This window comes from Cibotium barometz, chromosome 27, assembly GCF_041138505.1.
Source record: "Cibotium barometz isolate CiBa-2024 chromosome 27, ASM4113850v1, whole genome shotgun sequence".
Lineage (NCBI taxonomy): Eukaryota > Viridiplantae > Streptophyta > Polypodiopsida > Cyatheales > Cibotiaceae > Cibotium > Cibotium barometz.
This window is the reverse complement of record NC_141072.1, coordinates 17288190-17312886: the sequence shown is the minus strand read 5'-3', so window position 1 is coordinate 17312886 and position 24697 is coordinate 17288190. Positions and strand designations below refer to the sequence as shown.

The 24697-nt window shown below is 45.7% G+C and overlaps 1 protein-coding gene across 1 annotated transcript in view; it reads right to left on the bottom strand.

The window, feature by feature from the left end:
• Positions 1 to 456: 456 nt before the first annotated feature.
• Positions 457 to 24697, bottom strand: part of HMA1 (heavy metal atpase 1) — a 66711-nt gene continuing 42470 nt past the window's right edge. Inside the window, exons 5-13 of the mRNA XM_086821175.1 lie at positions 24259 to 24454; positions 17263 to 17375; positions 15172 to 15416; positions 3053 to 3158; positions 2764 to 2922; positions 1533 to 1746; positions 1200 to 1399; positions 1010 to 1096; positions 457 to 933 (exon numbers count right to left, since the gene is read on the bottom strand). Of these exons, the coding sequence (XP_086677301.1) occupies positions 745 to 933; positions 1010 to 1096; positions 1200 to 1399; positions 1533 to 1746; positions 2764 to 2922; positions 3053 to 3158; positions 15172 to 15416; positions 17263 to 17375; positions 24259 to 24454 (1509 nt within the window). The 3' untranslated portion in view covers positions 457 to 744. The remainder of the gene's footprint in view (positions 934 to 1009; positions 1097 to 1199; positions 1400 to 1532; positions 1747 to 2763; positions 2923 to 3052; positions 3159 to 15171; positions 15417 to 17262; positions 17376 to 24258; positions 24455 to 24697) is intronic.

The following is a 24697-nucleotide window of genomic DNA, read 5'->3' as shown; positions in this document are numbered from 1 at the left end:
ATTTGATGGCCATTCAGACAAGAACCTGACAACCACTTGATTGGCATCATTTCAATAATTTTCCTCCTTTGCATAGGACTGTTCCCACAATTATTACAAGTGACAAACTATCATCAGGGGTGATCAAATGTGGATATAGAATACAACCAAGAAGCACATAAATTTTGAGAAGCATCTGCAAAAGCCTATGCAGCCAGAAAATCTCATGAATGAATACCCTGGCCACCTCTTGGGCATCTACATCAAGTTGCAAGGGATGAGGGGAGCCTGGCCACCTCTTGGGCATCTACATCAAGTTGTGCAAGGGATGAGGGGAGCCTGGCCACCTCTTGAGCATCTACGTCTGACTTGCAAGGGATTAGGTGAGTCTAACTACCTCTTGCACATCATATTTGACTTGCAAGGATGAGGTGAATCTGCTTACTCAATCGATCAACAACTGTCAAAATACAGTCGTTCTAAAACTGATAATCTTCAAATCTCATAGGAAAAAACCTTGTCTCATACAGAGGAGCCATCAGGGAAAACATATAACACCAGCCATGTGACCATGTTTATTTAGGGGAAGAATGGAACAATCTTTGAGAAGAAAAGACCATATGTTACATGCTTGATTCCCAATGCCTTGCACCACTATCAACAGATAAATAATGGCTTTGCTTTGGAAGAGGATTTGTACACGCCCTCTATATTTTCAAAGAGGGCTGATGATGATGGGAAGATTTACAACCTTTAAGAGAGAGCTTAGGATGGTGAGCCTGCAGGTTGTACATTTTGTAAGGAGTTGGCACCATGGAGTAAGGTACCAATTGCAGCTATAGCATCAGCTATCTTTTTCATGTTATGTTGCCAGCTCCAACCGTTTGTCGGGTCATTCAATGCCCTCACAGAGTTGAGGCAGACTAGAAGTGTCCCACCCTCATGCAAGAGCACCTGAAAGCATATGCAAACAGCATTTAGTGTTGCATTAACTAAAACAAAATGTTCTATATGAATCAAGCTAGTATACCGTTAACCAGAGTGGCAAGAATCCCAAGACAGATGGAAGAGCCGCTATGAAGATACATGACAGCGCGAGACCTACGCTCTGCTTTACCTGCACAACACAACAGTAAGAGTAGGCACCAAAACAATTGGTGCACAAATGCCACATCATCTTGCCAGAAAATCGCAGTATTATTCTCTAGAGGGCTGATTACCAGAGTGGTGGTCTGGTGAGCCTTAGCAATCACGAAGGGGACACCATCAATGTTGTCTTGTAGTAACAGCACATCCGCAACTGCAACTGCTGTCGCGCTTGCATAACGCGCTAGCACTACACCTACAGTTGCTGCTGCCAATGCTGGGGCATCATTTATTCCATCTCCCACCATAATCAAGCCTCTGGACAGCCCTTTACCTGAAAACAAATGCAAATGTATCAGAGAGTGTGTTGGCTGCCTCATAAACTCTGCAGGCTAAAACTAGCCATTAAGATAAGATGGATGCCGCCACACAAAGACGAGAGAGAGAGAGGGTTGGGGGGGACTCACCACTCTGCCGGGACAGGTTCTTTATGCGGTGAAGCTTGTCTTCCGGTTTCATCCCAAAATGCACCTCTTCAATTCCCACTGCTTTCGCAACCCTTTTTGCACTGGATGCATGATCACCAGTCAACATCAAAATCTGCATTCCAGCTTGTTTGAGAGATGCCACAACCTCAGCAGCACCAGGGCGAAGTTTGTCTTCAAAATGGAATAGTGTCACCTGCGCATGCACGCACATCTCAACATCATTGAATTATAGTAAATAAGGGCTTATTGACGAGTTATAGAAAACTCGTATTTTATATAATTACCATTTTAATTACTTGATCAACTAATTTATTGTAATTGAATTTAAATAAAGCTCACTAAGGTAACTGAATAAAAGGATGGATGAGGAGTGGCATCATGCTAAATTCTCACTTCATTGCAAAAAGGGATTCTTTGAATGATGACGGAGGAGATGTGCATATAAGACCAAATTGAATAAAAGACATCACTCCCTAATCATATTGAGCAGCTCGGCAATTATGTTGCAATTAATTTGTAATTAACTCGGCTAAATGCATCGACTGATCTACATCGAGATGACCTTCAAATAACCATAGTGTACTGACCCGTGGAAACCAGAAGCATTTCTTGAAGTTTAAACACCAACCAGTGAGTGATTCCTAAAGATTTTCCACAGAAATTGCAAGATTAAAAAAAGCTATGTAAGTACAAAAGGTAAGAGACCCTTGCAAGGAGATCCATAATCAGATGAGAATTGAGGATAGATAATTAGATGAGAACTCCTAGACAAGTTACAACCTTGACAAGGCAAAAGGTATGAGACCCTTGCAAGGAGATCCAGAAAATTGAAGATACATGATGAATATGATGAGAAATCCTAGACAACCGTAGACAACCGTGCCAAAAAAGCACATTGCACTAAACATTAGCAAAACATGACTGTGTCAATGATAAAACACACATACAACATGAAATGTGTGTGTGTGTGCAGTATGTGCATGGTGCACACACATGTATGTGTATGTGTACATATATGTATGCATGCATGTGGATGAATGGATAAATGTATGTGTGTGTGTATGTATGCATTCATGTGTGTTTGTGTACATGTGTGCCTGCACGCATGTGTGTAAGTACGTGCACACTGCGCAATTACACATGTATGCATGTATCTATGTTCCCACCATTTCTAACAGTCTTTACAAAGGCAAAAAACTATTTTCACTACCTTTTCGTTCACAGACAAGGCTGCTCTCACAAGCTCATTGCCATAAGTGGAACCCCTCGCTGCATCAAAGATCTTTCCAGAGCTCGACGTAAATTTCACAGAGGATGCAACATAATCCAACGACCCCAACAGCGCCTTATAGCTTCCTCCATGTTGGGACTGTTCAGAAGACGTGGATGATGAAATTCAACAAAAAATATGCTTGTACCATCTAAAACACATCAAGAAATGTTTTGAAACTGATCACTAATATGACGAGCTATTCTGAAGAGCTGATGTTGAATATTACCTTCAAACCAGATACTGTTGCTTCTAACCCTTTCCCTGGGAAAGACTCAAAATTCTCAATTGCAATAGCTGGTAGCACTTTCCCTTCACTATGGTCAACCACTGCCCTGGGATTGATACCAAGACAACCTAATTGAGATTAAGTTCAGCTTTATACTGTAATCTGATAGGAAGCGACCAAATCAGAAGAAAAACCATATGTTTAATGTGTTTGCATTGACTAAAGTAATCTACATATTGCGATCTTGTAACTGTTGCTCTAGAATTACAGCTTTGTCATCTCTCCCTCTCTCTCCCTCTCCCTCCCTCTCTCTCGTTCTAAAAAGGTTGTTATGCTTGTGTCATGATGATGTCATATGATGATAAAACGTGGATGTTGCACATGGTTTTGAATGTGTGAACGAGTCTTCAAGAGTGACAAAAGATTTTCCTATATTGAATAGTGGTAAGTGCAATATCCTTAGTTGAGTAATTTGGAGCCTCACATGATTTGCAGCCCTCCTCCCTCCAGATGTGAATGCCAAGTTCTTCTTCCCCAGATTAGCAAGCCGAGTTGCTATGTGTGGAGCTCCAGCTGATTCTAGCAACCCATCAGCTCAGCTTTAGCCATGCTCCACATGGTTAAACATAGAGCTATTTTGCTAGGAGTAGATTACGTCTATCTGTGTGCAAATGGTTTCTCTAGATCTTCCCTTGCTATCTTTTGCAAGTGGTTTCTTCTAAGTCTTCTTTTCTCTGTTAATCACCTGCACTTTAGATAAATAATCCTTACACGCAAGATGTCCTACTTCCTCTAGCTCACTGTTCATCAAGGAGGCAGCACGGCCCTCCACCATCCGCAGCTAGCAGACTACTGCCCGCTCTGGAGCACCATGGGAATCTCACCCTCACTATTTATGGGATTGCCCAGCAGCTAAGCAGGTTTGGCAAGCAAAGAATCCTGCACCTCTTCATCATCAAGTAGATCTGGATTCACTGGCTCAAGGAAAATATAAAACAAGACAGATCTTTTGAAGACGAAAGCAAAAGAGTTGCACCTCTTGCTTGGTAACAAAAGCAAGCGTCTTGGGGGATTGACCCACAAAGAAAGGGCACATCTAGTGCACCATCTAAAGTAAGAGTGAGAGAGAGCATAATAAACTAGAAGAGGAAGAAGCAACCAAAAGTAAGAGTGAGAAAGAGCATAATAAGCTAGAAGAGGAAGAAGCAACCAAAAGTAAAGCTAGTTCCAAGCAACATAGAAAACCTGAAGATCTTCCCCCAATTCCATAGTGGAAGCCTAAGCAAAGTACGGAACAATGCCATAAGCATTTTGCATGGCTGAGTTGGTGAAAACAATGTGCATAATGAGAGTTAATGACACCCTTCTGATGACCAGGAAATGGGGGTACAAGCTTCAGTGATAACATGTTTTGCAATCTCTCTCCTACCCACCCACCCTCCCCACCCCCTCCCTCCCCCCAGGCGGGGTCTCTCTCTCTCTCTCTCTCTCTCTCTCTCTCTTTTCGTGAAATGGTGTTTTATATTATATGTAAAAATGTACATCAGCCACATGGCTCACACAAAACCTATGGCCCCACAAAAGATCCTCTAAAGGATCATGACCATGCAAACCTGTACACTAATAAGAAAGCCTCCTAGCCAAATAAGCATCCCAGATAAAAGCATCAAAGATGAGCCAACCGAGCCGCCGTAGACCATAACGAAATAACATCTGCATCCAGTAGCTGAGCTGAGAGAAGAGAAGAAAATTTCCAAAGCAGCAAACCGCGGATACGTAGAATGTGCCCATGTATTCCAGACAAGGAATCAAAGATGAACCCATTCCGTGTAGTCCAAATATGCCAAAGTCCTGTCCATCTAAGGAAATGGAATATCACAAGGTGACTGTCCGAAGTAATGACTTGAGGACAAATCCCAAATATCCACTGATGAGCCGAAACAGTAGACCTCTCTACTGCCTCCCAAACGCGAGAGACAAAAGACCAAATCTGACGGGCCACTGGACAACTCATGAACAGATGCATAACTGTTTCAGTGCATGTCGTGCAAAAGAAGCAAGAGGCCAATGTAATTTTACGACGGGGCTGAGCTGATCCCGTGTAGGTAGCCCTCCCACCAACATCCTCCAAATGAAAACCTTACCTTGGTAAGGGAGTTTAGACTGCCAACCACGCATAAGAGTTTTCTGCCACCATGATTTAGCCCTGTGCAATCCCCACACCTTATTGGCCTTGGCTGAAACCCAATCTTTCTCTGATACGAGCTTATGATAGACCTGGTTAGTTGAAAGTGATATCAAGTCACCAGATTTACATAGTGCCCAATCAAGCCAAGGCTGATCTGCAGATGGCCGAGGCAATGGAGTAAAAGGCTCAACTGCATGCATGATGTCAACCCATAGTGGCTGAAATGTCCGAGGAACCCTAAAGTGCTGCCGAATACGACGAAACGAATATGGCCTGTCACGACCAGGTATCACAGCATCTCAGATTCTAACCGAGCCTAACCTGACCATGCGGTTGAGTCGTATGCGTGAAGCATCTCTGTCTGGCCAAACAATGACACGCGACTCCAGAAATGTTTCGAACTGCAAAGAGTTCAAAAGTAGTCTTTCATGACCAGGATCCCACCGAGCCAATAGTAGAGCTTCATGCCAAGAAAGGAGAATATGCAATAAAATGTGAGATGAGCGAATATAGACGGGATGAGACGCATTCACAACGTCCCACCATGAAGCCTGCACACGTGTCCGTCCATGTGACAATCCCTCCAACTCAATCAAGTCACGAGCCATGAATACCCAAGGCTGCTCCTGCAAACACATATCCTGAAAAAGCGCCCACCTACGCGCCACCATATGCAAGCGGACATCCAGTAAAGCAGCCCAACCCATTCTTTTGGGTGTCGTAATGTGATTCCAAGCTATCCATGTTTGACCCAAAATATTTCCTTGCCTCTTCCACAGCATAAACCGAATGGGAGCAACCAAACGGAGAAGAGATTTGTGCGTCCAAGGTAGCAAAGGCAAAAAATAGGAAATCATGCTAAGCATAATAACCTGAGCTACCTTAACCCTCACGTGCATAGGCCGCCCTTGAGCTTTCCAATACACAAATTTATCCGAGATCTGAGCAGAAATCCAAGCAAGAAGCGCTTGGGGGTCCACATCCACACCCACCGGATACCCAAGATGACGAACAATGTCTCCTGTATGCACCACACGGCCTTGCCACCCTAATGCCTCAAGATCAAATTCTGTGCATACAATGAGGGCTGATTTTGATGAATTTATTTTCAGCCCAGAAGCCAATGCAAAATTATTCCAAGCTTCCATTGCTCGATCTATATTGGCTTTTTCGGCCCTGAGAAACATAAAAGTGTCATCCGCAAGGGCTTGAGCAACCAATTGCTTGCCATGAGGGAGATGCAAACCAACCACTTCACCATGCGATGCCATAGCATCTAGGCAAGATAACATAGGATGAGTGGCAATGGCAAAGAAAAGAGGGCTAAGAGGACAGCCCTGCCGGAGAGAACGGGTGAGAGAAATACCATCCGAAAGTCCTCCATTGAGCATAATCCGCGTGATAGAGCCAGAGCCAAGTAAATGCACCAAATTAGCCATTTTGGGACCAAAGCCCATGGCTGTCATTAACTGAGAAAGGAAAGACCAGCTGACATGATCAAAAGCTTTTTCAAGATCCAGCTGCACCATCACAATCTCTTGCTTCTTTGCCTTGGCATAATCCACTCCAATTTGAACATTAAGAATATTATGCAAAATATTCCTGCCATGCACAAATCCATATTGATATGGATGAATAAGAGTAGGAAGCACCTTCTGCAAGCGATTGGCAAAAATCTTTGTAAAGATTTTATACATAATACCCATAAGTGAGATCGGGCGCCATTGAGCCAAAGAAGTAGGCGAAGGGACTTTGGGCAACAAACGAAGTATGCCAAACTTCCAATCGGCAAGCATATATCCCTCATCCCAAACCCTTTGACAAATAAGCGTCAAAGGCTCTGCAAGCTGATCAGCATATTTTCGAAAGAACTCATCTGTCAAACCATCCCAACCAGGGCTCTTTCCCATGGGAAGTTTGGAGAGAACAGCTTCCACTTCCCCTTGAGTAACAGGAGCATCAAGCTGAATCGCCACATCAGGGTCAACTTGATATCGTACTTCAGCAAACAATGACTCCCTTGCAGCCAGGACAGCCGGCGAGACATCCTCTCGAGGGGCAAGCAAATTTTCATAAAACCTGATGCAATGCTGAATAACCTCAGAAGCTTGAGTAACAAGGTTGCCTTGGGCATCCATCAGCCTAACAATATTCTCACGCATATGTTTTTGATACAACTTATCATAGAAGCGATGAGATTGACAGTTAGCATCCCGCAAAGCATCAAGACGTGCGAACATATTGTGCTTCCTGCACCCTAGATAGCTCCTTTTTCAGCCATTCTATGGCATCCACAACTTCAGCATCCATAGAGTCAGTAAACATGAACGCCTGCAAGCCCTTTAAAAGTGACTCAAGAAGAGCCACATGCTGTTTTTGTATAGAGGCATTAGCAAGACCATAATGCCGCGCTAATTTCCGAGTGTTGGTAAGGAACACTGGCCAAGCATGATAATCAGCCATGGACACTCTTGTGGAGAAATGTCGTATCCACTGACGCATATAAACATTTTTGGCTCAATGGCCCAGGACAATCTGCCAAATCACGAACCTTTTGAAGCATTGCATTTTTAGACATGGTATTTGTGATCTCAGACTGCCCTTGGAGTTCCTGAGCATGTGCCAAAGGGTAATGACCATCCCATGGTGAGATGACCTCACCCTTCGAACCAAACACAAGAGGCTCTCTCTCTCTCTCTCTCTCTCTCTCTCTCTCTCTCTCTCTCTCGCGATGGCCGTGTCATCATCGATGGCAAGGTCACCGATTAGCGCCAGGCGGCCTATGGGACATCGGCTCACAGATACACATAGTAGTTTGGAACTGCAATGGAGCACTTTGGACACATCCTGGGAGGATGGAGGAGGTCATGGAGGGACGGGACATCATACTACTTACAGAGACGCACCAGAGCCCAGAGAGGGGGCTACCCAAAGTAGAGGACTATCACTGGGAGTTTACATACAGGGGGACCACACAGCAGAGCACATCGAGAGGATCTGGAGGTATAGCGGTACTCTTCAAGCGAGAGCTACAGGAGCACCTACAGATAAACTCTTGTGGAGAAATGTCGTGATTTGGCAGATTGTCCTGGGCCATTGAGATCGGGCGCCATTGAGCCAAAAAAGTGTGATTTAAGCGCAAAGGCAAGCGTCCCAACAAGCCTTTATATGCATCCACAGGATGATAGACCATTTCAAACACAAGCGGCCAATGATCCGACAAAACCTGTTGGCTGATCAACCATCATAGTAAGAACCTCTGGTAAAAAGAGATCTTGATGTAAAATATACATCCTATCCAATCTAGCATAAGTGCCCCGAAACTGTTGTGATGCATAAGTGTAACCCCTTTCATCTGGATGCAACCAAGACCACATGTCTTGTTTTAGCGAACTTGCTACAAAAGCTTCCCACGCCATTCTCTCCGGGCCATCCATTATAGAATGAGGCAACGTGGCTTGCTCCCTGGAGACACACATATTAAAGTCTCCCATCACAAAGCCAGGATGAGAGATTGAAAGAGCACACAAGTCATTCCACATCAAACGGCGTGCACGAGCATTATTTGGAGCATACACCCCTAACAACCATAAAGGCGTATCATCCCAAACAATCTGTATCACTAGAAATCTTCCATGAACATCTTGAATCACAAGAGAAGGCTGAAACTGCGAACGAACAACAAACATAACACCTGACTGCGAAGCAGTGCGAAGCAGGATGTCCACTGTAGAAAACATGAAACCCCTTATATACATAGGCTTTGCCAGCCAACTTATGCTGCTTATGTTCAACTGCACACAAAACATCCCAACCATGACAAAAAGTTGTACGCCAAAGCCTGAACTGCTTTTGGCGCGAAGAAATACCCTATACATTCCATTGTATAATTTTCATAAGCCTTCCCAGAAAAGGAATCAACAAGGCCGTGTACTAGGCCCAGGACAATCTGCCAAATCACGAACCTTTTGAAGCATTGCATTTTTAGATATGGTATTTGTGATCTCAGACTGCCCTTGGACTCTGGAGTTCCCGAGCACGTGCCAAAGGGTAATGACCATCCCATGGCGAGATGACCTCACCCTTCGAACCAAACACAAGAAGCTCTCTCTCTCTCTCTCTCTCTCTCTCTCTCTCTCTCTCTCTCTCTCTCTCGCGATGGCCGTGTCATCATCGATGGCAAGGCCACCAATTAGCGCCAGGCAGCCTATGGGACATCGGCTATGGAGGATCCAGATTCACAGATACACATAGCAGTTTGGAACTGCAATGGAGCACTTTGGACACATCCTGGGAGGATGGAGGAGGTCATGGAGGGACGGGACATCATACTACTTACAGAGACGAGACGCACCAGAGCCCAGAGAGGGGGCTACCCAAAGTAGAGAGGTATCACTCGGAGTTTACATACAGGGGGACCACACGGCAGAGCACATCGAGAGGATCTGGAGGTATAGCGGTACTCTTCAAGCGAGAGCGATAGGAGCGCCTACAAGTGGTAGCACGTGACCAGGAGGCTAGATACATGTGGATTAGACTGCAGCTCTCAGCAGACAGGGTGTTATACATTGCTCTATGCTACTTCTCTCCTCGAGGATCGAGATATGCCATGACAGCAGAGGATGAGAGTAGAGGTGAGGAGGAGGACACAGGGCCATTGGGAGAGTCACCATATGCAGCCCTTTCAGATGAGATCATACACTACTCCAACTTGGGGAAAGTCCTCCTGCACGGACACAGACCCGACAGTGCGACATTTATGATTTCGAGCACCCCGAGGTGATGCACACACTAGAGGTGGAGGACATGGGAGCTTGCAGGGTGTCAGAGGACATGGGGCCGGATAACACCAGATATGGTCATCACTTACTTGAGTTGGGAGCACGACACCATCTCGTTATTTATAACGGGATGAGATAGTGGCAGGATTCAGGAGCACTGACATGCTTTCCACGATCAGGGGGGGTAGCACAGTGGACTACATCATGGGGTCCATGGAGACCACACAGGCAGTGACATCTTTCACCATCCCCCCCTATCCTATTGGTGCGGATCACACGTACCTCTTATTGTCACTGGCGAGCTCCACACCAGCACCCACAGCCCACACAGGCATCGCATACAACTTTCTACTTCACCCATGACTTGGCACACATATATGAGCATCGTGTATATGACGGGCTATTCCAGATGGATCCCTTGTCACCTCTAGACACACTCACCACCCAGCTGTCATCTCTACTACATACGGCCGCCACCCGCAGCTTCCCCCATCATACACACATTGCACACACAGATAGATCTGGGAGCATGCCCCAGAATCGGTGGTATGATGATGAGTGCAGAGAGCTATATAGACACCTTCGTGCCCAGAGAGCACTAGGGACCAGTACAAAGAGAGGAGAGCCGACAAATGAGGATCCTCACATGCCGTAAGAGGCTTGCATATGAGGAGGCACAGTACTGGGATATATACCACCTACTCATGAGCAGAGATGCAGCCACTGCATGGCACAGGATGAGAGAGCCTTGCCCTCGTACCCCGATTGAGGATCCACACACATGGCACACATATGCAAAGAGCCTCTACCATATCCCTCAGCATCCGCCCATACCACAGCCACAAGAATCCCGCCCTACCACCTCTACTTTCTTTACCGCCTCGATGGTAGAGAGAGCTATCCACCGGTTACAGCATGGGAGATCGGCTGACCACACAGGTATACAGAGTGAGCATCTTATTTATGCAGCTGACACACTGGGACTCTTTGTTGCTCACCTCTTTAATAGGGCACTAGTGGAGGGCCTACCAACTGAGTAGACTATGCACACCATCGTGCCTCTCCACAAAGCCGAATACATGCTAGACCCCAGCAACTACAGGACTATCATGATTGGTCATACATTGGCCAAACTTTATGGCGCAGTGCTCCAGGCAGAGTTGAGCTCATATGCAGAGAAGGAGGGACTGCGAGTACTAGGGCAGCAGGCTGGATTCCGGCGAGCTTTCTCCACTATTGACCATATATTCACTCTGAGCTGTCTGATTGACCAGGCTAGGGCGCGGGAGAAGAGATTATACTGCTGCTTTGTGGATTTCCACAAAGCATTTGACACGGTGCCACGAGAGAGACTCTTCCAGCACCTACAGTCATTGGGGATCCCATCAAAGATGGTTTGGGGCATCTATGCTTTATATGAGCAGGTCTTCGGGCGCATACGATGCCCCGGGGGGCTATCTGATGTTATTGCTAGCACCATAGGTGTGAAGCAAGGATGCCCACTCTCTCCTACACTATTTGGGCTATACATCGATGAGGTGGCTGACTTCGTTGGTCACGGTGGTGGGGACGGGGTAGACATCTCAGGTACCACAGTCCACATTATGCTATATGCAGATGATATTATTCTGGTCTCTGAGTCGCGGTTGGGACTACAGCACCATCTCCATGCACTCGATGACTCCCGCACACAGAGGGGGCTTACAATGAACCTTGGGAAAACCAAGGCCATGATTTTCCACACCTCAGGGCCGGTTCGACGACAGGCCATCTTCACACTAGCAGGAGGACAGGTAGAGGTGGTAGACTCATATGTGTACCTGGGGATTACATTTACGACTCTGCCAAGAAGATTTACTATGGCACAGGCAGCCAGGGATAGACTCACACGAGGGTATGCAGCTCTGGCCATGCTAGAGGGACAGTGTCACCAGGCACACTTCCAGGAGCCCCGCACGAAGGGGTGGTTGTTTGACACACTAGTCACCCCTGCTTTGATGTATGCTGCAGTAGTATGGGCACCTGGGCTCGCCACCTCCACATGGTCTCAGATAGAGAGGCCTCAGATTCTCATGCTCTCACGGATGATCCCTAGCAAACCCTCCGTCCCACATGAAATTGTCCAGACGGAGTTTGCTGCACCTCCTATGCTAGTAGAGGCCCTCTTCCAGACGATCTGCTTCATACAGAGGATCAGAGATATGCCATCAGATCGACTCTCACATAGAGCTTTTGAGGCGTCCAGGCAGCTCGCAGAGAGTGGAGATAGGAGATCATGGTATTCACAGATGATACAGTGGCTCACTCAGCATGGTCTTGACATAGATCACCTGCCACCTTTCCAGTATGATATACATGCACCACACATCCAACTCTCTCACAGTGAGAGGAACAGAGTCCTTCGGCAGGATTTATGGCAGCGATACACTCAAGAGTCTTGGATTACACCCAGTCAACCTCTACCGCCGAAGATGCTATACTACAGAGATCAGTTTATGCGTATCTCAGTGGATGGATTCATACAGAGACCTGGATACATGGATGTGTACATGCCTCCCAGTGCCCGAGTGGTGATTGGCCAGCTCAGAGTGTCATCACAGGTAGGGCAGCACGGATCCCCAAAGCAGAGAGGATATGCAGACCATGCCAGGAGGAGGTTGAGAGTGAGGAACATTATGTATGCAGATGCAGAGCATATAGTGTCATTAGAGAGAGATACACCACCATCTTCACTGGACATCCCTTTCTCCGCCAGATCATGGAGTCTGCAGACCAGCGCAGATTTGGCCAGTTCTTGCTAGAGACACAGCGCCACAGAGAGACACTGCTATGGACTCATACCACAGGGAGAGGTGGGCGACAGCTCCAGCTCACTGATTTCTTCCAGAGATCTATCAGAGTGCCTACCCCGACACAGGAGGGGGTTACACTTTAGCGCGCTACGGACCTCCAAGCCAGACGGAGACCGAGAGCACCAGACTACCACACTCCCAGACTACATCAGAGGGAGATCACAGAGATGGCAATCCTATATCCTTTGAGGAGCTGGTTGGATTACTTTCCATGAGGGGTAGACAAGGATGAACAAATCCAGGGGTGATGCAAGTAGAGGAGACCAAGCCTACTTCTCTAGGGACAAAGCAAATTGGACTTGTCACAGGGTGACAAGAAGAAAGTGTCATTACTGCCACAAGCCAGGGCACTACATCGAAGAGTGTCGGAAGAGGCTTGCAAAGCTAAAAGCTGATGAAGACTCTGCAAACTCCGCTTCTTCTACCTCCAACGACAAGAAGCAATAGCCAGAAACTAAACCTGCTCTAGGATGACTAGGCTTTCTAGCCACATTATCACTATGGGGGGGGGGATGTTAACTATTAATGGTGATTAATGTGGGAATCGGTGGTTGAGTAAACTAGCACTGAATGTAAGCCTTAAATAAAGCGGTTCTAATGTGTGTGAACAACCACTAGTATGTATAAGTCTCTTGTGTGGGAACATCCTCTAAAAAGGCATATGTGGTGGCATCATATTTGGCATATGTGGTGGCATTATACTTAGCATATGTGGAGGAATCATATTTAGCATATGTGGTAGCATCACATCTAGCATATGCTTTAGAATATGTAATGAGGTCTCTCCTATAAAAAGGACCTACTTTTATGATGAATTTATGCTTTCCACTACATCTTGTACTCCCACAATCCCTTTAATCTTGTGCTGATTATCTTGTTGATCATCATCTCTCTCTCTCTCCCCCCACTAGTGTGTGGTGGCATATGCTTTAGAATATGTAATGAGGTCTCTCCTATAAAAAGGACCTACTTCTATAATGAATTTATGATTTCCACCACATCTTGTACTCCCACAATCCCTTTAATCTTGTGCTGATTATCTTGTTGATCATCCTCTCTCTCTCTCTCTCTCTCTCTCTCTCTCTCTCTCTCTCTCTCTCTCTCCCACTAGTGTGTGGTTGCAATCAAGTCACTTGTCAACAAGTGCCCCCGGTCTCGCCTGTGTGTGCTGCCTCTTCCATCTGTGAGGGACCTCAAGATCAGGGTATCACACAGCTTGCGCCTCGTATCTTGGAGGAAGCTAGTGATGGGCTGTTGTGAGGTGTCCCACACTCAGTCCTAGCCTCCCTAAGAAGTAGATCTGCATGTCAGCATAGCAACATCAGGTATAGACCTAGACATTGCTGGTCCAGGAAGTTCATGATCTTAGAGAGTTGGCCAGAACCATCTTTGAAGAGGCAATAAATCTCCCCTGTATCTCATAATACACCAGGAATCAGCAGATGTGGTGCTCCTCATTCTCCATCTTCAGAAAGCATACCTGTTCTGTGCAATGCCCTCAGCTCTCCTTGTCTCTTCTCGCAGGCGGTGTGATGAGACTCAGATCTGCCCTATCTCAATTCGCAAGGCATGTGACATGTGTCTATGAAGATAACCTGGCTTCTAGAGAAGCCATCCTATGCCGTGTAGGAAATGACTCCGATAAAAATGTATGTTTGGGGTGAGCTCCAAGAGCATAATTTGTGCAGTATGAGTGGGTTAAAAAATTTAAGGGGCCAAAAAGGCAGCTTTCCCAAATGCCTCTTACATATGATTCTTAACCCTTGACCACATAAAGGGTCACTTCAACCTAGCTTACATCAATGCTTAAATAAGTGAGAAATTGGACATGCCTACATGGATGCATGCGATGACATGTTGTGATGATGACTGGACCCCAAGCATAATATATATCATCTCAAACCTCTCTCGAGCTCTATCCAGCGATCATGAGTCCATCACAATACTCGCATACCTTGGGATGATTGGACATTATATCCAACATGAATTCTTTACACAGTACACTTATAGCAGTTGACCCTAACGTTGTCCATCAAAGACACTCCAGCACTGGTTGGGGCTGGAAGCTCGACAGGAGTCTCCTCCATCTTTGAAGTAGAATTATGTAGAGTCAATAATCAGCAAGATCCTCTACTGGAGGCTCATCAGGACGCCCATCAATCTTTCACAGAGACTCATATGGAGCCAATAATCATCAGTGCAAGACCTTTAGCAATGTTTCAACTATGTTTGATTCTTTCATCAATGGCAAAGAAACTAATTGCAAAAACAAAATATCAGTAGGCATCGTACAGCTACCTTGCGATTGGATGAGAGGCTCCTTGTTCCATTGCAGCAGCTACAGCAAGAGCTTCTGTCTCACAGTTAGGGTTGCAACAGCACTCGAGTTTGGATTTGTCCTGTTCTTTGGACACGTGGCCGTAAATTGGCTCAATTGCCTTGCAAACAAGATCGCCTGTTGTAAGCGTACCAGTCTTATCAAATGCGACTGTATCACAACTTGCCAAAGCATCCAACGCTTCACCTCCTTTCAGCAGAATGCCCTGGAATATGATAAAAAAAGAACATGCCCATTTTAGGTGAGAAAGCAGATAGCTTCAAATAATAGCATGACAAACCTTCATTAATATCATAATTCCATCACAGTCAACAGATCTTGGCACAGACTTCAAGGTGTTTCCTGCTCACATAGACAAGATCTAGCTACAACAACTGCATAGTAGGTATGGACGTAAGAAGGACCTCTATTCCTGCTCAGGTGGGATGCCGGTGCATACGCGTGTTAGAACTTAGCACACAACCGTGTATAGCACATGTCAATTCACTGGATCAAAGTAGTCATCTCTCTACAGTGATAACAGAACGAGCCTCTGTGTAGCCACAGCCAATGAGAGGTAACACAGCTGCAAACAACCTTGGGTTTCTTCTAAACAGTACTTCTCATTGCAAATCTGGATTGTATGACCACCAACAGGGCCAAAAGGTGCAGCAACAGTTGTAGCCTGGTCCCTTAAGAACTGCTCAAAGTCCCACCTTTCAAGAACATCCACTCATCCTATTACAAGCCTTCACAAAATACAATGAAAGAACTGCCAGCTCTTTTGCCTCTGCAAAAGTTGTGGTCTCTTAGATAGTCACAGCTCGGTGCGTGTCAAAACTGCTCAGATCCAGCACAAATTCAGGGTGGTAACTATGAATCAGGTTAGCAATCAAAAGCCATAGGCAAAGATTAAGGGACGTCGCTAAGATTTTACAGGCGGTGCCAATAAGGGTTATGAGTCACCATCTTTGAGAGAAGGTGAATAAGCTGCTCTGGCATTTCACCGTAATCATTGTCTTGTTGAGGGCTGCCTGCAGGCCACCCTCAACGAACTCAACTACTTGTGAAAGAAGATCAAGGATAGGCAGTCTTCGATTTAGCGCTTCCTTTTGGAAGTGCACAAAGGGCGTCAGTAAGAAGTTCAAATGTGATCAGAGCTTACACACAGGCACTTTTTACCATGGCTGGACATGGGTTTTTTCCCATGTGAACACACTCCTGTGTGTTGGGCACTTAACCCTAGGCCTTTTATGTACTCACTTGTACTTTCATCTTATTATTATTAGAGAGTACGTTTCCAGGTACCAGCATCTAGCTCTCTCTCACGTTTCTTTGTTCAAGCTCTGGCAGGAAGCAGAAACTGCAAATCAGCAAGAGTATCTTATACACCTTTCCTAGTTTGTTCTTGTTGTAACACCATGCCATGTAGATGACATCTTAGCATGCTTTTCAAGATTTTTCCTTTCCTCAAGCTTTTCCTCTTAGCATCATCAACCAGCTTCCTCATTGGGTTCTAAAGCTCATACACAAAATTCTTCAAATTTTCTATCTGTATTTGTTGCAGCATAGCAGGTACATGCTTTTCCTTGCAAGGTTACTTGCTATTTCTTTTCATTTTTCCATAATCAAGTAAGGGCTTTTCGCTTCCATAAATACGCTTTATTCGCATTTTGGCCGTCATTAGAGAAAGCTTCTCTTATTTTTTGACTCTTGGCTTATTGTAAGCCCTGTGGGATTTTTCAAGATTCGTCTCTAAGTTTATCATTTACTATATCATGAAAGGCATCCGGGGGCGGCTAGAAGAAGCCAGAAGGCTGGAGCAGTTGTGGGCATTGCACATGGAAAGCTGTGGACACCCACCGGTCTGCTTCACAAGGGCAGTCGCCTGTGGGGAGGGGGGAGGGGGGGATTACAGTGTTAAGCCTCTCTAAATGCTTTATTTAATAGAAGAATGCCACATCTTCCATGCAAAGATGTTCATACAACTTAAAGAACTCTCAAATTCAAGACTTTGCCATAAGTGCCCAATTTCACTGTTTGATATTAAGCTGATAAGGTAAGAAAGCTACCTTGCTCGCACAAGAGCTTACTGCAGTTGCATAAGCCAAGGGTGCAACAGCTAAAGCACAAGGAGAAGCTGCTACCATAAATCCCAATGCTCTATAGATTGATCCGCGAGACACTGCACATAAAGGTAAATGGACACTTCCGATAAAAACCCTCGATAAAAACCCTTTATCAAATGATTTGAATACACATGCACAAGCACTACCTTTTCAATACAAATAGAATACAAAGATTAAGTGTGTTGCAAAGATATGCAACCAAGACAGTTGCAGATCCACATCTGCAATTGCCTAATACATGCCCCGGGGAACCACCTGCAAGAAGTGTGACACCACATGGTTGACAAGGACCACCACTACTACTCCACCTACTTATACAGAAACTTCTCATGAATGTTTCAGCAAGGGGAAAACAGCAGATGTGTCACACATCTACCCCAACCCAGAAACCTAGGAGCGGACTGGAATGAGTTTGATACCCAACCCCTACCTCTTCAAAGTACCTCTTCAAAGTGGTGTAGGGGATGGAACTGAACTAGAAACTATAGGACCAATACCAATTGATGCAAGCCCTTGGCTAAAATCCATGGCAACTCAAAAACGAGGATGGTATTGTCCAGCTGGGTATTATCTGCAAACTCAGTATCTATCAAGTAATCTCCACCTTTGAGAGGTCGGCACAGACCTTGAACCCCCCCCCCACCCCCACCCCCTTTGGAGTGGCTTATACTGCAAAGAGGGAAATGGCACGTATCTAGGGGGAAACAGTGAAACAAATTGCCAGATTGCAAAGCACTTCCCACTAGATCCCTACATCAGCATCCAAGGAGAAGAGAGCTACTAAGAAATGCGTCAGTTACTTGGTTTATTCCAATTTGAGAAAGTTGAAGCATAGGCTAGAGAGGTGCAGGAGGAATCATGAGGCTGTACTGAATGCCGCAATGCACATGTAGGAGAGTCAACATGTACCATGTGGGATGAGCATGAGCAACATGTGGCCATTATTTCAAGGCATGCGGGTTTTCACTAGAATTCTACATAATTTCTTGATGTACTTGAAACGATATGATCCAACAATAGTTTTGTGCCTATAATATTCTACAAACAAGGTAGTCCTTAGTGACCTTGTGTCATCCCTCTTCCTCTCTTCCTCACCTACAGGCTACATCTCCAATTCCAAGGTTTCTTCACTACTTGCCCTCAAATCTACAAGGGAGAAAAGCCCACATGGGACATGTTCCCCCCACCATACAAAGGCCCTGAAGGGCGAGCTCACGGCAAGTCAAAGAAGCCCATCCAGCGTTCCTCCTTTTACCTATGTACTTGCTGTAAAAATAATTTGAACTCAACATTGAGCCTCAATCTCTCACATGTAAGTGCATTTTTCCACTCCACACTTTCTATATAGACGCTACAGATAACCACAGCTAGGCCAAAGAGATCAAATCAAATCTGCATGCCTGCTGGTGCAGAGATACCAGAAACTGTTGGCAACAAGGGGGGGTGCAATAATGACATCCTTAAAAAGCTTTAATTCATCAATGTTGGGTGTTGGACTCACACACTCACACACACAAACCTGCACATTAGGGTTAGGTGCAGGGTAGAGAAGCTCACACACAGAAATGAGAGAGAGAGAGAGAGAGAGAGAGCCAAAAGTGTGATATCCACAAAATGCAAGTCAACCCTTGCATGTGTGCCACATCCATATAATATAGAAGTACAAAATATTATATGTTAAGAGTGTCCTTTCACACTTGATGTCCAAGGGGAAAAACCACATGGGAAAAAGTGCCCTTGGTTAAGCCCTGTTCACACATAGCACTACCATAAGTGAGCATATGCCTACAAATCCCCCCTGTAGTGGAAGTGTGAACCTGTACAAGGTAGCAGATCACTCTCTGTATGAGAGTAAGCCCAAAGCTTTGCGGAAAGCTTCAAACTTTTCTCAAGGTAAAGCCTTTGTGAATAGATCTGCAACATTATCCTGTGTAGGGCAATAAGATAAACTGATCTCCCCTGCATGTAGCCTCTCTCTGACATAGTGATAATGAATCTCTATGTGCTTGGTACGTGCATGAAATACTGGATTTCGTGCCACGGCCATAGCACTCTGGCTATCAGTGAGAATGGTGGTGGATGTCTGCTGACACTCACGAAGATCAGCCAATAGTCTCCTCAACCATACACAATCTACTGTAGCTGTAAAGACTGCCCTGTACTCAGCCTCACAAGTAGATGTAGCAACAGTGGGTTGCTTTTTACTCAACCAAGATATGCATGAGCTGCCAAGAAAAAAACAATTCCCACTGGTGGATTGCCTGGTATCATAATCACCAGCCCAATCTGAATCACTGTATACATAAAGCTGCAAGCTGCCCCCCCTCGGATAGAACAAACCAAGATCCAGGGTACCCTTAAGATATCGAAAAATGCGTTTGACTGCTTGCCAATGCTTTGTGCCTGGGCTGTGCATGAATTTGCTCAACAAAGACACCCCAAAAGATATGTCTGGCCTCGTGTTACACAAGTAAATGAGGCATCCCACTGCCTGGCTATAAAGGCCGGCCTCAAAAGGCTCTCCAATATCATGCATAGTAAGCCGTACACCTGATTCTACCGGAGTAGAAATGGGCTTACATTCATCCATGTGAAACCTTTTTAGCAAACTTTTTATGTACTTAGTTTGCTGCATAACAATGCCATCATCTGTATGCATAAACTGTATGCCGAGATAGTAGTGTAAAGGCCCCAAATCTGACATATCAAATTCAGCTTTCAAATCAGCTTTGAAATCTGAAATTTGTGCTTTGCTTGTACCTGTAATGAGCATGTCATCTACATACAAGATGACTATGAGAATATCGGCATCGGTTTTCTTCACATACAATGTGCTTTCAGCTGGACTATTCTCATAACCTTGGCTGGTTAGATGAGCATGTATCTTATCATACCAAGCTCTTGGAGCTTGCTTTAACCCATACAATGCTTTGTGCAACCTGCATACTTTATGTTCCTCACCAGGAACTACAAAACCAATGGGCTGATTTACATATACTTCCTCCTGTAAATCCCCATTCAAGAATGCAGTTTTGATATCCAACTGATGCACTTTCCATCCTTTATGGGCAGCCAATGCAATCACTGATCTTATTGTGGTCATTCTCGAAGTAGGAGCAAAAGTCTCTTCATAGTCTATTCCCTTTTTCTGGGAGTAGCCTTTAGCTCCCTTTTTCTGGGAGTAGCCTTTAGCCACAAGTCTTGCTTTGTACCTGTCAATAGTACCATCAGACTTTCTTTTGACTTTGTACACCCACTTTGTGCCAATTACATGCTTGCCTTTAGGCAATTCCACAAGATCCCATGTATTATTCTTCATGATAGAAGAAATTTCAGCTTGCATAGCTTGCAACCAATGCTCATTCTCATGTGCTTCTTCATAAGAAGAAGGCTCTTCTGAATCAAAGAGACCACCCATTGCGAATGCAGACTCCCCACGATGTACATTCAAAGCATGGCTGGAACTAGCCCTTGTTCTACCTGTGAGTGGAGCTGCAAGTTTGCTTTCTTGCAAAGTTTTCAGCAACCATCTTGGCACTGACTTGGCTGTGTCTATGGCTGTTTGCTCTTCCCTGACAAGATCTTCCACTTCTTCCACAGAAGGGGGCTGAATGGCTGGCTGTTCCACATGTTCTACATGTGGATTTTCTTGTGTAGGGGCTGGCTGATTTGAATCCCCCCTTATTGCAATGGGTAAAAGTCCATCAAACATGTCCTGTAAGCATGTATCATTGCTTTTATACAAGCTGACCAGGGGCTGTTCTGAATTTTCAGCAAATACCACATCTCTACTTACAAAAATCCTTCGTGTAGTTGGATTATAAAGACGGTATCCTTTGCTTTCATTGCTGTAGCCCACAAAAATGCATTTAATTGCTTTGTCATCAAGCTTTGTTCGGAGTTGTTCTGGCACATGTGCATATGCCAAACACCCAAATGTACGCATATAATCCACTGTTGGCTTTCGGCTATACCAAGCCTCAAATGGTGTTATGGTTTTCAAAGCTTTTGTTGGACACCTGTTCAACACATGAGTTGCACACATTATAGCTTCCATCCAAAATTTGTGAGGCAACTTTTGTGCTTTCACCATGCATCGTGCCATCTCCATGAGAGATCTATTTTTCCTCTCAGCTACACCATTCTGCTGCGGTGTATAAGGCACAGTACATTGGTGTTTGATGCCCTTTTGAAGCATATAATCCTTGAATGCATTTGACATGTATTCTCCACCTCTATCTGAGCGGAGTGTTTGGACTTTACATGCACACATATTTTCAGCCATTGCTACAAAGTGTCGAAAGCATGTAAACACATCTTCTTTCGCTTTCAAAGGGTAAGCCCAAGCAAACCTGGAGTAGTCATCAATGAATGTGACAAAGTAAAGATGCCCCCCTATGGATGGTGTCCGCATTGGACCACATACATCACTATGTATGAGCTGTAATTTATTTTCAGCTCTAACAGCTCCATGTTTGGGGAATGGTTTCCGATGCATCTTTCCCAAAATACACCCCTCACATACATGTCTTGGCGGAGACTCAAGAGGCGGCATATTATCAACCATATGATGCTTCTGCAAAAGCATCAAACTCTGAAAATTTACATGCCCAAAACGAGCATGCCATAGCTCTGCATCATGCATAGCAGGAGTGTGGGCAGCCACTGTATTTGCATCATAAGTGCGCTTGTCATAGCTGTCCAGCTTATACAAGCCTTTGTATCGTGTTCCAGAAGTAACTATTTCATAACCCTTTGATGGGTCTTTTACCAAACACTTCCCATCTTCAAATTCAACCTTTAAACCTTGGTCGTTTATGGCTGAGACGGAGAGCAGATTTTTCTTTATTCCTGGAACATACAATACATTTTTCATACATATATTGCAAAATCGGCATATGACCTGCACTGCAATAGCTGCAGATTTTGTATTTGGTGTTGATAAAAAATTTTGACAGAGAAATACCTTCAGGGAAGGGCAGCAGGCTTGGAGCAGACAAATTGAAAAGGAACTTGGGCAATGGACCAAGTCGTTGCAGGTGGCCAATTGTTGCAGGTGGAGACGTTGGAGGGAGTCGTTGCAGGTGGAGAAGGCAGATGGCTGTGGGCAGCCGACGGGGAGCTTTGGTTGAAGCGTACGGAGCTGATGGCAGAGGCGAAGGCGAGCTGCACCAGGCAGGTAACGAGCTAGTCGCTGGAGTTGGGCGGGCGTTGAAGACGGAGTCGCTGGGCGTTGGTGTCGGGCGAGCCAGAAGCGGGAGACACAAGCGGCGTTGGGAAGGTGCGCCGGCGGCCTTGGACCAATGCGGGCGCCTGGAGTCACGCCAGTCGAGACGGAGCATAGACGGCCGACGGCGCACAGACGGTGGCCATGGACTAGCGACGGGCGAGCAGAGCCGGAGTCGCTGGTGTCGGAACGGGCGGGAGCCGTCGCTGGCGGGGAACGAAGGCCACGAGTCAGTCGTGGGCTAGCGCGGGTGGAGGATGGAGCATACGGCGAGCACTGCGTAGACGGACGGACGCGGCGCCGGAGCCGGAGCCGGACCGTAACGGAGCAGAACGGACGGCGACAGGCCGGAGCGAGAGTGGGAGCCTGGACGGAACGGCGGGGCGCACCTGGGCGTTGACGGAACTGGGCGGCGTCGGTGCAGGGTCGCCGGCTGCAGAGGAAGCGCCGCCGCGAGGCTGGGCGGAGGTGGTGGGCTCCCCACTAGCGCCGCCCGTCTCTGGCGGCCGGACGGTGGAGCAACTGGACGGAACCGGCGGACGGAAACACAGCGACGACGGAATCTGACAGACGGAAAAACGCAGGCGATGAAATTTGGCAGCCTGTGGACGGAATTTTACAGAAATTTTTCCAGCAGCAGTTTTCCAAGGCCAGCTCCCAGCTCCCAGCTCTGATACCAAATGTTGGGTGTTGGACTCACACACTCACACACACAAACCGTCACATTAGGGTTAGGTGCAGGGTAGAGAAGCTCACACACAGAAATGAGAGAGAGAGAGAGAGAGCCAAAAGTGTGATATCCACAAAATGCAAGTCAACCCTTGCATGTGTGCCACATCCATATAATATAGAAGTACAAAATATTATATGTTAAGAGTGTCCTTTCACACTTGATGTCCAAGGGGAAAAACCACATGGGAAAAAGTGCCCTTGGTTAAGCCCTGTTCACACATAGCACTACCATAAGTGAGCATATGCCTACAATCAACATCAGCATGCATAACATAGACTACATGAAGGGAACCTGAGTTTGAACCCCGACACCTGAACACACACATACTCTCTCTCATGCTTAGGCAGCACTCGAGAGACTGTCAGTGAGGTGCTTCCCAAACCTCCATCACAGATTTCTTTGGGTCACAGCCACCGACTATCATGGCCGGACAGGACAGCAGCAGGACCAGCCATGTCCACAATGGCCTACACTGGACACCTGATCCTCTGGCACCACGTTCACAGGGTGTCACTACTGAGCATGCGTGATCGCTTCTGAGAGCCAGACGCCCTGGATCTTAGCCTCCACCTGACAGCTGCAGATCCAAGATCTCTTCAACGATCTATTCTCTGGAGGAGGATGGTATCACTGTATGACCACACATTGTCACCATGTGGCATCACATGGATACTTTTGCTTATGTAGCTAGTTTGGCACAGTTTTTTTGTTTTACATGGTTCTGTATTCATCATGGATACATTGTACTACCCTTTTGGTCTTATAACATTGTACTACCCTTTTGGTCTTATAGACCCTCTAGGTCTTTTGAAGGCAATATCTCTCTCTCTCTCTCTCTCTCTACTCACCAGAAGAAAAGTAGTAAGAAGATTGTAAAAGTGTCAGTCAACCTTTGTGGTCATGTTTGTGCATAAGTGTTCCAATAAGCAACATTAAAACAAGCTTGAACGAAAGCTATCACAAGAAGACAGCTGCCAACCTGAGCTACCAATAAGAGGCCACTTGAAAATCAAAGGCCCCAACAATGCCACAGACACAGACATGGCAATAACAGCCTGACTGTAACGTTCTCCGAATTCATCCAACCATCTCTGGAGTTTCGGCCGATTTTGTTGTGCCTCTTCTGTCAACTTCATGATCCTTGCTAGTGTTGAGTCTTCCCATTTTTTGGTTCCCTAAAGAAATGTCAGCATATCATGTTAGAAGAACATAAAGATTTTCTACACAGAACTTGAGTTTATAAAAAATTTCTATTCTTATTTTATCCAAAAAACATAAAAGCAAACCAACATATTGAGCCCAAACTCTACCCATTATTGTAAACTAAGCATATACAAAACCAAGATCCATGCCACATGGTGCCAAGGATTGAGAACGAAGCATGTGCTTTTGTTAGAAATCGACACTCCCTCATCTTA